Source organism: Pelophylax lessonae, assembly GCF_965119305.1.
Source record: "Pelophylax lessonae genome assembly, chromosome: 9".
In the NCBI taxonomy this organism is placed as follows: Eukaryota; Metazoa; Chordata; class Amphibia; order Anura; family Ranidae; genus Pelophylax; species Pelophylax lessonae.
This window is the reverse complement of record NC_138776.1, coordinates 245,947,408-245,963,060: the sequence shown is the minus strand read 5'-3', so window position 1 is coordinate 245,963,060 and position 15,653 is coordinate 245,947,408. Positions and strand designations below refer to the sequence as shown.

General features: G+C 42.7%; 3 protein-coding genes and 1 pseudogene across 4 annotated transcripts; 1 reads left to right on the top strand and 3 right to left on the bottom strand.

The window, feature by feature from the left end:
* Positions 1-1,986: 1,986 nt before the first annotated feature.
* Positions 1,987-2,628, bottom strand: LOC309562886 (histone H1.01-like; the record flags this gene model as incomplete). The annotated part of the gene is made up of 1 exon (XM_082267206.1): positions 1,987-2,628. One exon carries the CDS (start codon positions 2,626-2,628, stop codon positions 1,987-1,989), a length of 642 nt encoding a protein of 213 aa, XP_082123332.1.
* An 8,540-nt stretch (positions 2,629-11,168) lies between these two features.
* LOC309562924 (histone H2B 1.1) lies at positions 11,169-11,576 on the bottom strand (the record flags this gene model as incomplete). The annotated part of the gene is made up of 1 exon (XM_082267254.1): positions 11,169-11,576. Exon 1 carries the CDS (start codon positions 11,547-11,549, stop codon positions 11,169-11,171), a length of 381 nt encoding a protein of 126 aa, XP_082123380.1. The 5' UTR covers positions 11,550-11,576.
* Positions 11,577-11,847: 271 nt separating this feature from the next.
* LOC309562917 (histone H2A type 1-like) lies at positions 11,848-12,261 on the top strand (the record flags this gene model as incomplete). The annotated part of the gene is made up of 1 exon (XM_082267248.1): positions 11,848-12,261. The coding sequence occupies exon 1, from the start codon at positions 11,869-11,871 to the stop codon at positions 12,259-12,261; it is 393 nt and encodes a 130-aa protein (XP_082123374.1). The 5' UTR covers positions 11,848-11,868.
* A 2,494-nt stretch (positions 12,262-14,755) lies between these two features.
* On the bottom strand, positions 14,756-15,068 carry LOC309562950 (histone H4-like; annotated as a pseudogene). The gene has a single exon. The product of its transcript is annotated as a histone H4-like (transcript).
* Positions 15,069-15,653: the final 585 nt, after the last annotated feature.

Below are 15,653 nucleotides of genomic sequence, written 5' to 3'. Positions count from 1 at the left end.
TGTTAGGAGGAGGTGGGTGTAGGTAGGTAGGTGTGGCTTTGTTAGGAGGAGGTGGGTGTAGCTCTGTTAGGAGGAGGTGGGTGTAGGTAGGTGTGGCTCTGTTAGGAGGAGGTGGGGTGTAGGTAGGTAGGTGTGGCTCTGTTAGGAGGAGGTGGGTGTAGATAGGTAGGTGTGGCTCTGTTAGGAGGAGATGGGTGTAGGTAGGTAGGTGTGGCTCTGTTAGGAGGAGGTGGGGTGTAGGTAGGTAGGTGTGGCTCTGTTAGGAGGAGGTGGGTGTAGGTAGGTAGGTGTGGTTCTGTTAGGAGGAGGTGGGGTGTAGGTAGGTAGGTGTGGCTCTGTTAGGAGGAGGTGGGTGTAGGTAGGTAGGTGTGGCTCTGTTAGGAGGAGGTGGGTGTAGGTAGGTGTGGCTCTGTTAGGAGGAGGTGGGTGTAGGTAGGTAGGTGTGGCTTTGTTAGGAGGAGGTGGGTGTAGATAGGTAGGTGTGGCTCTGTTAGGAGGAGGTGGGTGTAGATAGGTAGGTGTGGCTCTGTTAGGAGGAGATGGGTGTAGATAGGTAGGTGTAGCTCTGTTAGGAGGAGGTGGGGTGTAGGTAGGTAGGTGTGGCTCTGTTAGGAGGAGGTGGGTGTAGGTAGGTGTGGCTCTGTTAGGAGGAGGTGGGTGTAGGTAGGTGTGGCTCTGTTAGGAGGAGGTGGGGTGTAGGTAGGTGTGGCTCTGTTAGGAGGAGGTGGGTGTAGATAGGTAGGTGTGGCTCTGTTAGGAGGAGGTGGGTGTAGGTAGGTGTGGCTCTGTTAGGAGGAGGTGGGGTGTAGGTAGGTGTGGCTCTGTTAGGAGGAGGTGGGTGTAGATAGGTAGGTGTGGCTCTGTTAGGAGGAGGTGGGTGTAGGTAGGTAGGTGTGGCTCTGTTAGGAGGAGGTGGGTGTAGGTAGGTAGGTGTGGCTCTGTTAGGAGGAGGTGGGTGTAGATAGGTAGGTGTGGCTCTGTTAGGAGGAGGTGGGTGTAGGTAGGTAGGTGTGGCTCTGTTAGGAGGAGGTGGGTGTAGGTAGGTGGGTGTGGCTCTGTTAGGAGGAGGTGGGTGTAGGTAGGTAGGTGTGGCTCTGTTAGGAGGAGGTGGGTGTAGATAGGTAGGTGTGGCTCTGTTAGGAGGAGGTGGGTGTAGGTAGGTAGGTGTGGCTCTGTTAGGAGGAGGTTGGTGTAGGTAGGTAGGTGTGGCTCTGTTAGGAGGAGGTGGGTGTAGGTAGGTGTGGCTCTGTTAGGAGGAGGTTGGTGTAGGTAGGTAGGTGTGGCTCTGTTAGGAGGAGGTGGGGTGTAGGTAGGTAGGTGTGGCTCTGTTAGGAGGAGGTGGGTGTAGGTAGGTAGGTGTGGCTCTGTTAGGAGGAGGTGGGGTGTAGGTAGGTAGGTTTGGCTCTGTTAGGAGGTGGGGTGTAGGTAGGTAGGTGTGGCTCTGTTAGGAGGAGGTGGGTGTAGGTAGGTAGGTGTGGCTCTGTTAGGAGGAGGTGGGTGTAGGTAGGTAGGTGTGGCTCTGTTAGGAGGAGGTGGGTGTAGGTAGGTGTGGCTCTGTTGGGAGGAGGTGGGGTGTAGGTAGGTGTGGCTCTGTTAGGAGGAGGTGGGGTGTAGGTAGGTAGGCGTGGCTCTGTTAGGAGGAGGTGGGTGTAGGTAGGTAGGTGTGGCTCTGTTAGGAGGAGGTGGATGTAGGTAGGTAGGTGTGGCTCTGTTAGGAGGAGGTGGGGTGTAGGTAGGCGTGGCTCTGTTAGGAGGAGGTGGGTGTAGGTAGGTAGGTGTGGCTCTGTTAGGAGGAGGTGGGTGTAGGTAGGTAGGTGTGGCTTTGTTAGGAGGAGGTGGGTGTAGCTCTGTTAGGAGGAGGTGGGTGTAGGTAGGTGTGGCTCTGTTAGGAGGAGGTGTGGCTGTAGATAGGTGGGTGTGGCTCCGTTATGCGGAGGTAGGTGGCTCTGAGAAGAGCCTTTGGGGGGTGTAGATTACGGATCGGATTTATTTCTTCTTCGGAGCGGCCTTCTTGGGTTTGGCCGCTGTCTTGGGTTTGGCCGCCTTCTTAGCCGGACTCTTGGCGGCTTTTTTCGGTTTGGCTGCAGCTTTGGGCTTCTTGGGGCTCTTTGTCGCCTTCTTGGCAGCTGCAGCCTTTGCCGGTTTCTTGGGGCTCTTGGCCGCCTTCTTCTTAGGGGACTTAGCCGGCTTCTTGGGTGATTTGGCCGCCGGTTTCTTGGGGGACTTGGCCGGTTTCTTAGCCGCAGCCAATGGCTTCTTCTTGGCGGTTTTCTTGGCCTTGTCGCCCTCCTTCTTGTTGATCTTGAAGGATCCGGAGGCTCCATGTCCTTTCACCTGGACGAGGTTCCCCTTGGTCACCAGCGCCCTGACGGCGCTCTTCAGGCGGCTGTTGTTCTTCTCCACATCGTATCCTCCGGCGGCCAGGAGCTTCTTGAGGGCGGCCAGGGAGACCCCGCTGCGCTCCTTGGAAGCGGCCACGGCTGTGACGATGAGCTCGGACACGCTGGGACCGGACGGCTTCTTGCTGCCTTTCTTCCCTCCTCCGGCTGCCGCCTTCTTAGCCGGCTTCTTCTTGGCGGCGGGCTCCGCTGGAGGAGTGGCGGATGGGGCGCTCTCAGTCTCCGTCATGGTTCTCAGCGAGTTTCTATAATAGAAATATCATTCTAAGGTGATGCTCTGCCTTATATACAGACGTTCTGCGCTGCTATTGGCTGATATAGAACTTGCTTCTGCACTGCTATTGGTTACACCTTAGACACGCCCACTGACTCTCATTCCAGTGTTGGGGAATCTTCTCTCTCTTCTTGTGTTTCCCTGGCAGAGAGAAAAACGATTTTAATATGAAATGGAAGGATGGCCGATCTTTATCGGGGACCCGATCTGCTCACTGGACTGTCACTTATCGATCTCTCACTTACCGCTCTCATGATCTGCTCAGGAGGCTGAACACAGAGGCTGCAAACACCTCCAACCTCCTGAGTGTGTGTCCCATTCCTCCTTCTACCTGCTTTTCTACACAAATTCCCATCAGAAAACAATCTTCTCACATCTCCAACTACAATCATCTTCACATTACATGAGTGAGGAGTGAAGATCAGGAAACAGTTCCCTCCAATACACAAATCTGCTCATCTATAGCTGAGTAGAAGGAGCCTGGAACAAAAACATCAGCCGGTCACCGGTGACATCAGATCCTTGTGTGATGTGATGGGAGAGATTGTTAGAGATACAAAGGTGTCACATGATGGGAACATGTCATATTTAATGTACTTTGTATCACATTCTGCTCATCATCATCACATATATTGTCATCTGAATATTCTGAGTAACTTTATTACCACATATTACTACACAGCTATATAGACTACTCAGGTAGAATGTTTCCTTGTATCTAGAATCAGAAAAATGCCCATAGACTTTCATTGACAGGATGTTCAGATGACCCAAGCTCCAAATCCCATTAGACTCAATCAAGCTTTGATGCTAATCATTTTAAACTCATTCAAACTCATCTAATCTATCTATCTATCTATCTATCTATCTATCTATCTATCTATCGATCTATCGATCGATCTATCGATCGATCTTCAAACCTTTTCGATCGATTGATCTTCAAACCTTTTCTATCGATCGATCGATCTTCAAACCTTTTCTATCGATCGATCGATCTTCAAACCTTTTCTATCGATCGATCTTCAAACCTTTTCTATCTATCGATCGATCTTCAAACCTTTTCTATCTATCGATCGATCTTCAAACCTTTTCTATCGATTGATCTTCAAACCTTTTCTATCTATTGATCGATCTTCAAACCTTTTCTATCGATCGATCGATCTTCAAACCTTTTCTATCTATCGATCGATCTTCAAACCTTTTCTATCTATCGATTGATCTTCAAACCTTTTCTATCTATCGATCGATCTTCAAACCTTTTCTATCGATCGATCTTCAAACCTTTTCTATCGATCGATCTTCAACCCTTTTCTATCTATCAATCGATCTTCAAACCTTTTCTATCTATCAATCGATCTTCAAACCTTTTCTATCGATCGATCTTCAAACCTTTTCTATCTATCGATCGATCTTCAAACCTTTTCTATCTATCGATCGATCTTCAAAACTTTTCTATCTATCGATCGATCTTCAAACCTTTTCTATCTATCGATCGATCTTCAAACCTTTTCTATCTATCGATCGATCTTCAAACCTTTTCTATCTATTGATCGATCTTCAAACCTTTTCTATCTATCGATTGATCTTCAAACCTTTTCTATCTATCGATCGATCTTCAAACCTTTTCTATCTATCGATCGATCTTCAAACCCTTTCTATCTATCGATCGATCGATCTAAACTTTTCAAACTTTCTGGTCAGGCTTTCTCAAGCCAACTTAAAGTTTGTCTCAAACTTTTTTTTCTAGTTATTATTCTTATTTTTTAATATATAAGATAAGGGAGGGTTATAATAAACCCCTGTAAAATGTATTTTTACCATCTTTGGTCCCATAGCCAAACGAGGAGTGAGAAGAAATCCCTGCAAAGTGAGGGGATCCCTGATTCACATCAGAACTAGTGTCCACAGGTAAATAATTCCACTCTACTACTGTTCAGGTGATAACCCAATATTTGGGATTTTCTTTTACTTTCAAGCTCAGTGAAAATGGTAAACAGGACAGATAGAAAGGGTGGAATATCCCCAATGGGGACACAAGCAGCAATAAAAACCTGTCAGGGGGTCCTATCCCTCTCCACTCCATCCAAAACAAAGAAAAAAATATCTTTAATTATCTTTTTATTATTACTTTAATTCTGTATTTGATTTTTTTTTAAAGAAGTAAAGGAAACAACAAAGGAAATGATTAGATACATTCTCAAAGTATAGCATTTATACAAACTGGATTGCTCAGAGAGCAAACAAATATACCATTCAAAAAGTACAGGTATGTAAGCCATCGGTCTGTATATATTATGGCTATTGGGCAAAGCAATGCAGAACCTAGATTAATTCTTGTTTTAAGTTCAAATAATAATTGGAACCCGCAGGCAATCACACATGTAGATCTATTATGCAGTATTATGGTGCATAGTGCTGATAGATTTGTATTACCGGCAAAATACTGAAGGGTGTAGAGCAGCTTTTCTCAACCTTTTCGACACAGAGGAACCCTTAAAATAAATTTCTGGTCTGGGGAACCCCTGCTAAGAAATAAAAATCTACAACTTATGACACATTAGTGTGACAGTCAGTGGGAAGAATGCTCCCTATTCCTGTCATCATTGGGAAGAATTACCCCCCTTACATATAGCTAATAGGAATAATGGTGTCATTTGGGAACTTATCTAAGGCTGGCCATACACTATACAATTTTCTTATTCAATTTCCTTTAGATTTACCTTAAACTATGTAGTGCAAGGGCCTGCCTGACTGCATACAAATTGAAAGTGTTTAGGTTTGACCCTATATTACATGGTTTTGGTAAATCGAAAGGAAAGTTGAACAAGAAAATTGTATAGTGTATGGCCAGCCTTAGAGGCAGAAATTGCCCATTGCTTAGGGAACTCCTAGCAATCTCTGGAGGAACCCTATGGTTCCATGTAACCCTGATTGAGAAGCCCTGGGTGGGAAACCCTGGTGTAGAGGAATTAAAAGTGCTATAAGGTTCAGAGTCTATAGGGGGTCAGTCTAGATTTGTATTTCTGGGGTCATTGAGACACAGATCCCAGTCTTTGCAGAATTTCTCTGTGGTAAGTTTGGCTTTGGAGAAAAAATATTCAATTTTAAGATGGTTGATTAGGATTATGGTCACGTCTTGGAGGGACAGAGGCTGCAGATATTTTCATTATCCAGCTATTGCCAATTGTGCAGCAATGAGAATGACTGGGCATTCCCCCCATATGTGGAAACGAGTTCCTGGGAGATCAGTTTCTCTAGCTCAAATGAAAGGTGTTGGGCTAAATCTTAACAAGTCTGGTAGGGGTATAGTACCACTGCTGAAAGAGTTTTTGTAGGGATTCCCAATGTGTGGTACAATGGGAGAGCAGTTCAGGTAACAATAATGCCTGGTATTATTGGTCCGGTGGTGGGGCAGAGGGTACATGTGTAGACCATTACGATATTTGGTTCTGGATGGATTCCCCTGATGATTGAGAGAAGAGATCATAGATGTACGAAATGCCTTTGAGTAGTTTATTGTCCAATTTTTAGGAATTTTAACTGGAGGTACAGGATCTTTTCCTGTGTAACCCAGTCTGTTTTAGTAAAGCTGGATACACACTATACAACTTTTGTTGGTTGATTTCCTTTAGATTTACCTTCAACTATGTAGTGCAAGGGCATGACTGATTGCATACACATTGAAAGTGTTTAAGTTTGACCTCATATTATCTGGTTTTGGTAAATCTAAAGAAAAAAGTCTTCAGAAAATCTTATAGTGTGTATGGCAAATTAGCAAAGATCTTATCCTGAAGTATACATTGGACGTTCTGGAAGAAAGACTGTATGGGGCTTGGAGGTTTGCAAAAGTCATTAAGTTTGAGGAAGGTAAGAGATGTCATACCGGCTTCTATGGTGAGCTGTAGCTGTAGATCTGGAAGTATAAGTGCATTGATTTTGATTGGCAATTAGGGCAGGATAGTATGAGGTAATCCCTTCAACATCTGAGGGATCGCTGTCCAAACTCTCTGGGAGGCTTTTATTGTATCCAACGGGAAATGTTTAGGTGTAGGGGCTACAAATAAGGCATCAAGGTATGATTTTAGATATTTGGTCAGTCATAACATCTTTCACGTTGTAAAAAATTGGTCTAACTTTACTGTTTTCTTATTTTTTAAAAAGTGTATTTAAAAAAAAAAAAGTTTTGCAACAATCTTCATTTTATATTCTAGGGTCTCTGCTAAAAAAAAAAAAAAAAAAAAGTTGTTTGGGGTATTTTTCTACCAAAAAATACTGATTTTAATTAGTATTAACTACCTTTTCTGACATTTTTGCTTACAGGTTAAAATTCCCTAAAGATTAAAATAAAAATAAATAAAATAAAACGTGTTTGTAAGATTGTTGCGCTAATACGGTTTGTCATAAAGTTTTGCAACAATCTTCATTTTATTCTCTAGGGTCTCTGCTAAGAAAAAAAAAAAGCAAAAACAAGTTGTTTGGGGGTTTAAGTAATTTTCTACCAAAAAATACTGATTTTAACTTGTAAGCAAAAATGTCAGAAATAGTAGTTAATACTTATTAAGTTTGTAATCCCCTAAAAATTAAAATAAAAGTATAAAAGCTTTCAGACACTGGGGAATAACGAGAAAAAAATGGTTTCCAGGATTGGAGATGATGTGTAAATTCACCTATAAATGTGTAGATATTAGTAAAGGTGCTAAACATGTCCAATGATTTAGGAACAATTTCCTACTTCTAACTTCTATAAAGGACTGTGTGCTGTCCGAGGTGATATTGTGATCAGATTTGTATGTAGCTGATACTTTGTACATATTTTGTGTCATTTACCTATCAGGCAGCTTATGGCTTTATCTATGGACATCGATCTGCTGTTGATGATGGAAATAGATACAAATAGACAAGGTTTTGGCTGGGCTGATTGAATAGATACAATGTTTCATTTTCTTGTTTCTCTCTCCATTGTGTTGTGGGATAAAAGCTCAGCGATCTTCCCAACGTGTGATTGGAGATAAAGTAACAATGTAAGGGGGGAGATTGTGGAGGAAGTTTTATTATAAGAATGTGTGAGTGAGGCATAAGTGTTTATTCAGCTCTGCCACCTTGTGGTGATTCCTGGTAGAACAGTTGGGTGTGTGTGCAGAACAAGGCGATGAATAGGGAATGTATAGAGGCAGAAAGTGGAGATGATCTCCGCAATAAATCTGCAATCAGGATGGGAATAGAAGGAAGGTTCGATCCATTCCCCTCCCAGTCTGATCGATCTACAGTACTTCTCATCTAAATATCATTATTATTAGTTTCCCACCCAAGAGCCGGACATAACTGGGTTTAATTTATTTTCTTTATTAAGTAATATATGTTTGAATGTGATAAATTGTATTAATAAAGTGCACTCTACAGGCACACACTTTGTCTTCTTATCACACTCAGACTTGTCATACAGGTGAGTAGTAATGAGAGGAAATGTGATCACAGAACTTCATTCTCTCATCTCTTTTACTTCCAATCTTTCTATGCTGATCGTCTACTCACCGCTAAACTCCTCCAACCAAACCCATCCCCTCCTACATAGACGTCCAATGTCACATCACATTATAATTCATAGTTCAGGAAATTATTTCCTCTCTTGGCTATTAATAGACCACGCCTATGATGGATCAGGGATAATTAGATATGTGCGCTCCTAGGTCGCAGGATGTCTAGGCGCACCAAAGAAAAAGTAGCTAAAAAGTGCCACATCCTAATTAACAGAATTGAGAGTGGGGGAAAAAGAGATTGGACTTTATAGGCACCAATATAAAATGGTATGTTCTTTATTAGAATTTTTTTTACAAAAAACACATACATAATAAACCACAAAAAGAGGGGACATATAAAAAGAGCAACATGTCATATACGTTAATAATTGCAGTATGGCGGCAGAGCCTACAAAAAGTAGTGCAAGTCACATAGCCTTATCAGATATTGGTTATTATACAGTGTTCACAAGTGATACAAGGAAGACCTGTGTTCATGAGGCGGCCCTGGAGAAGGAATAGCCGTCTCCAAAGGGTCGTCTGTATATAGTAGACGCAGATGTTAGGTTGAATCCCAGCTGCTCTACATGTTTCGCTTAACCTATTAAGCTTCTTCTGGAGCATATGGTAAAGACAAACATCTGTATAAAGACAAAGCATTAACAATGAATATTCTTATGTAAGGACACAACGTTTACATTTTTAAACAAACACAAAACAAGACAAGTTGTTATACAGTCATGACTGAGTAGATCTGATAATCAGTCAGCACATAATTGCATTCTGAGGCTGCATGCCATACCCTTGTCACAGCAGAGAATCAGGAGGAAATGAGTAAGGAAAGTGAGAATAAGAAAGCCGGGTGGCAAAGAGAGAAGGAAGGAAAGGAGGGAGTGAACTGGGGAAAGGAAAGAAAGGGAGAGAAAGGAGAGGTGAGAAGGATAAAAGAGAGAGAGATAAGGAAAAAGGGTTTGAGAAGAAAAGAGCCTGAGCGTTTAGGAGTGCTAGCCACACTGCAATTATTAACGTATATGACATGTTGCTCTTTTTATATGTCCCCTCTTTTTGTGGTTTATTATGTATGTGTTTTTTGTAAAAAATTTTCTAATAAAGAACATACCATTTTATATTGGTGCCTATAAAGTCCAATCTCTTTTTCCCCCACTCTCAATTATGATGGATCAGAGTTGCTACTTTTAAATCTCCCGCCGTTATTCTACTGGCCAATAGGAAGATTCAGCCGCATTATCTCGCTAAACCCGACATTGTAGAAGTTCTATTCATAGATCTGCTCATCTTCCTCCAAATCACATCACTTGTGTCGCCTTTCAGGTTCCAAATATTTCCTCCAAACCGGTAAAATCCTCGAAGATTTCTGCCACAAATCCGCCAAATAATCCGAATCAATTATTTTCTATTCCCAAATCCCTGCTGAATATCTTCTGGAGATCAGAGATCATTGAATATTAAATAACAAACAAACATCCCCCATCTGAAAAGGAACTCAGATCTCAGATCCCCCTTCACACTGCTTGGAAGAAAAATACATTTTATTATCGGATAAAAACGCCCAGAACTGTGATTGGTGCAATTTTCACATTCTATAATTCAAATTTCCCGCCGGAATTCTATGGAACGTTCCAATGATCTCAGATAGAAAAATCCGACAGTAAAATCTGATATCTCTTCCTCCGGGAACATCGATCATCCGTCCTCTGAATTGTCGGGCAGTTTATCTAACCAAGAATAATAAATAGGTTAGAAATATTAGGTTCAGTAAACGATATTTTCTCACTCAGCAGCCACTTCGGAGTGTGTGAGTGCGGCATAAGTGTTTATTCAGCTCTGCCACCTTGTGGTGATTGGTGGTAGAACAGTTGGGTGTGTGCAGTACAAGGCGATGAATAGGGAATGTATAGAGGCAGAAAGTGGAGATGATCTCCGCAATAAATCTACAATCAGGATGGGAATAGAAGGAAGGTTCGATCCATTCACCTCCCAGTCTGATCGATCTACAAGAATTTACAATTAAGAAAAGTTACATATTTGCTAAAAATTAATAAACTTCCTAAATGATGAAACAGATGAAGATCGGAGTAGAGCTCTGCTGTGATGTGTGGGCGGCTCTTAGAAGAGCCTTTGTGTGTTGTTGGCAGAGATGTATAGTAACGAAGTAGAACTACTTAAGTACTGTACTTAAGTACCGAAATGCGGTATCTGTACTTTCCTAGAGTAGAATTTTTTTCTCCTACTTCCACTTTTACTTCACTACATTTTTTCGATGATTTCAATACTTCTACTCAAGTATTTTTTTTTTGTGCTGCATAGTTACTCGTTACTTTTAAAAAAATTACCACTGCCAGAACAGTAGATGGCAGGTTGCATAAAGCTCAAAAAAATGTGTATAATGTAATTTGTAAATCAGCGCATACGAAAATAAAGGCTGTGTATAATAAAAGCTGCTATACCAAATCTTTCCAATAAAAAGAAAATATGAAACAAACAAATAAATGGTGCTACAGCGCTTAAAGTGCATCAAGAAACTACTAACAAACACAGGTTAATCATTTGAATAAATCATTTGAAATAATAAAAACAATATGATGTTCATACTTTTGACTTCTTTCTTTAATAACAACATAACACAGTACTTGTACTTCTACTTTCAGTACTTGAGTAGAATTTTTTTTTCAAAACTACTGGTACTTTTTACTTTTAGTACTTAAGTAGCAAATTTTTTGAAAAAACTACTTGCAATACTTAAGTAAAAAAAATGTTGAATACTTTAGTACTTCTACTTAAGTAACTTTTTCTGCGAGCACTTCCACTTCTACTCAAGTAATTTTTTGATCGAGCACTTGTACTTTTACTCAAGTAGAAATTTTGAGTACTTTATACAAGTCTGGTTGTTGGGATGATGGGTGGGGGATGGGGAGCCTTTGTGTGTTGTTGGGGTGATGGATGGGTGGGGGAGGGGTATTACTTGGCGCTGGTGTACTTGGTGACGGCCTTGGTGCCCTCAGAGACGGCGTGCTTGGCCAGCTCTCCGGGCAGGAGGAGGCGGACGGCGGTCTGTATCTCCCGGGAGGTGATGGTGGAGCGCTTGTTGTAATGAGCCAGGCGGGAAGCTTCGCCGGCGATGCGCTCGAAGATGTCATTGACGAAGGAGTTCATGATGCTCATGGCCTTGGAGGAGATGCCGGTGTCGGGGTGGACCTGCTTGAGCACCTTGTAGACGTAGATGGCATAACTCTCCTTCCTGCTCTTCCTCCGCTTCTTGCCGTCCTTCTTCTGGCTCTTGGTCACGGCTTTCTTGGAACCCTTCTTGGGCGCCGGGGCGGACTTGGCTGGTTCAGGCATGATAAGGGTTAATGTGTTCTCTCTGCTGTGTGCAGGGAATGTGTGCTGGCTCCGCCCTCATGTGCTGCTTTTATAGGCGTCCTATGCAAATCACTGCTCCTCCCTCCTCACTCTTCTATTGGAGGATTCAGTCATGTGATGGGGAGGGGTGGAATGATTTCCTTCCTCGTTTACCGATTGGTGTAGAAACAAGTCAGAACGCTATTGGGTGGCTTCAAATGTAACCAATCACAGAGTGTGACGTCAGAGCAGTGACTGTATAAATAGAAGGAAGGGGCAGGAATTTGGTATCTTCGTCTGACGACTCTCTCATCTCACAATGTCTGGCCGCGGTAAACAAGGAGGAAAGGTTCGGGCTAAGGCCAAGACCCGATCATCCCGGGCTGGGCTGCAGTTCCCAGTCGGTCGTGTTCACCGTCTGCTCAGGAAGGGCAACTATGCCGAGCGGGTCGGGGCCGGAGCTCCCGTCTATCTCGCCGCCGTCCTCGAGTATCTCACCGCTGAAATCCTCGAGCTGGCCGGCAACGCCGCCCGCGACAACAAGAAGACCCGCATCATCCCCCGACACCTCCAGCTCGCCGTTCGCAACGACGAGGAGCTCAACAAGCTGCTCGGGGGCGTCACCATCGCCCAGGGAGGAGTCCTGCCCAACATACAGGCCGTGCTGCTGCCCAAGAAGACCGAGAGCCACAAGGCTGCCAAGGCCAAGTAATCCCCATCCCCCTCCTCACCAAACACAAAGGCTCTTCTAAGAGCCACCCACATCTACACACAAAGAGCCTCATACCTCATTCCGTGCCTCTTACACCAATCACAGCAGAGCTCTACTCTCATTTCTATGGGGTGCAAAACTGATTTATTTTATTTGGGTTAGGTGAAGATTTATCAAATACAATAAACCCAAATATGTTTTAGTGCGATTTTCTGGTGTAAATAAATTCTTCTATAAATATTCTGAGTGACGCAGATGATAAATCTATAGACTCCTGCCTGTATCTTCTCTCTAATCCTTATACTGCAGCACAAATGCTTTTCTCAGTCTCCCCCCCTCATCTCTATAGAGAGCCCCGAGATCCCGGATTGTGTCTACGGCGAGCAGACAATTATTTATTGGTTTAAATGTCCCAAACCGCAGATTGTTTATTCACACTTCTAATACAGGGAAATTATACTGAGAACATTTCCTACCTAGAAATATGCGGACATTCATTGGGAGATCTGATTGGATATCTAAAGATTTCACCTTGGTGGGGAGCCAATGGGCGATGATGAGAGGTGTCAGTGCTTCCAGCCATTGCCACTTCTATCCTATTATAAAGATTTATAGAGCAATGTCTTCTTACAGAGACTCCTCCTCATTCTCCTCCATACTTTACTTTTGCTACATTTCTTCTACAGATCAGAAATTATTCATTATATACCAAACATCCCCACCTGAAACATCAACACCGATCAGTCAGAGCCTCCATCAGAATTAAAAAAAAATATATATATATATGATCGATTTAGATTTTTTTAATCAGATGTGATTGGTTAATCTTTCAAATTCCTCCTATAGAATCCTCTTCCAGGAAACAATCACCGGTCCCTTTAGCGGTAGTTTAGGAATAAAAACATTTGTTAAATTATTATTTTAGGGTTTGATTTTATACATCAGAATCCGCCCTGCTAGAGAATGTTTCCTATAGTGATCAATGAAAAGTGTACAGAACAAGTATTTTCTGGGGGGAAAAAGGAGAAATATCTCAGAACACATTTTTTTGGACGCCTCAGCAAAAACACATTACTGGCTGATGAAAGAAACGTGCAAAGCTCTGATTGGCTCAGATTTCAAATTGCTACTTTCAAATTTGCTGCCTGAATTGTGAAGAACGTTACAGAGAAATACTCAGCCCTATTATACCGCCAAATCCGACACTGAGATCATCAGATGAGACATTTATCCGAGAAATATCATCAATGCTTTATTATCAAGAAGATGAATAGAAATGGAATGTGAAGATGATTGAATAATGTAAAACATTTCCATATCTTCTCTTTTATTCCAAGTCCTCAGAATGCAGAATCCCCCTCCCCCACTGCTACATACAGAACATGATAGTGAGATGACTTCTCTCGTAGATCTCTACCTTTCTATAGGATGGGATAGGAAGTATTACACCTTTCATCATCACATCTCTATAGGAATATGCAACTAAATATCAAATCTCTCTCTGATCTATAATTTGTACAGATAGCAGATGCAGATTTGTTCTTCCTGTATCGGAATGTTGACAAATATTATATTTCTATCATCTCAGTATTAGTGATCTCCATTCTTTTCATCATGAAATAACGACTTTTAGGCTCAGTTCCAACATAAACTTTATATTCTCCTCACTCAGCTAGGAAAATCGGCTCCATCACACCGGAGTGCTGACTCTACAATCTCCTATACCAAGTGCTGACTCTACAATCTCCTATACTGAGTGCTGACTCTACAATCTCCTATACCGAGTGCTGACTCTACAATCTCCTATACCGAGTGCTGACTCTACAATCTCCTATACCGAGTGCTGACTCTACAATCTCCTATACTGAGTGCTGACTCTACAATCTCCTATACTGAGTGCTGACTCTACAATCTCCTATACTGAGTGCTGACTCTACAATCTCCTATACCGAGTGCTGACTCTACAATCTCCTATACCGAGTGCTGACTCTACAATCTCCTATACTGAGTGCTGACTCTACAATCTCCTATACTGAGTGCTGACTCTACAATCTCCTATACTGAGTGCTGACTCTACAATCTCCTATACTGAGTGCTGACTCTACAATCTCCTATACTGAGTGCTGACTCTACAATCTCCTATACCGAGTGCTGACTCTACAATCTCCTATACTGAGTGCTGACTCTACAATCTCCTATACATCAACTGCACAACCAATGTAATGTGTAATATTGTTCTGTTCTTCCATATCTTTGGTAAATGTAAAGCAGATCGAACAATCAGATCGCAGAGTGTATGGGCGGCCAGACATCGCAGCACTCCATTTCTTAGTGAAACAATGATCGGAAGTTCTTCTTGTTAGACGATAAATGTGTAGAAATGAGTGTTGGGAGATGTGAATGATAAGCCCTTTGTGTGAGAAGGTGGGTGGCCCTGAGAAGGGCCTTTGTTATGATGAAGTGGGGTAAGCGGTGGGTGTTGGGGGAGGGGAGTTTATCCTCCGAATCCGTAGAGAAGTGCGCCCCTGGCGTTTGAGAGCATAGACGACATCCATGGCGGTGACGGTCTTCCTCTTGGCGTGCTCGGTGTAGGTGACGGCATCGCGGATGACATTCTCCAGGAAAACCTTCAGCACTCCGTGTGTCTCCTCATAGATGAGTCCGGAGATGCGCTTGACACCCCCTCTGCGGGCCAAACGTCGGATGGCGGGTTTGGTGATGCCCTGGATGTTGTCCCGGAGCACCTTCCTGTGCCGCTTGGCTCCTCCTTTCCCCAGACCCTTCCCTCCTTTACCGCGACCAGACATGATGATTCTCTGCTACAAAGACCGACTGAGATCAGCTGTCTGCCCACCCTCCTTATATACAGCCTGAGCGGACCAGATGGGAAACTTCCTGGGAAAGAGGCGGAGTCACACCATTCATTACAGAATAAAAGATAATCTTATTCATTTATAAGGCTCCTAATTATTATATTATATTCAGATACATTAATGCAACAGCAATACATTTCCAGAAGATTCATTTATTTCTTTCTCATATATTTTCTATTTATTCCTGGAGATTACACAGAGAACAGGAAACTTAACACTTCATACCAGAAACAAAGTAACCATTTTCCATTGTTCATATTCATTTCATATTTATAAATCATTATTGTGAAAAGGAAACAAAGACACATCTTCAGACATTTCACAGGCTGAGCGGACCTGATGGGAGACAGGCTGAGAAGGGGGCGGGGTTCAGTCATTTATTACACTGCAGAGAATTTCATTTATTTGGAAGCTTTTAAATATTTTCCTGAATGGAAACGGATGTCATTCATCAGAATCGTTTCTTTAATGATTCATTGTACATATTTTCTGACATGTCATGATTATATACAGTATATC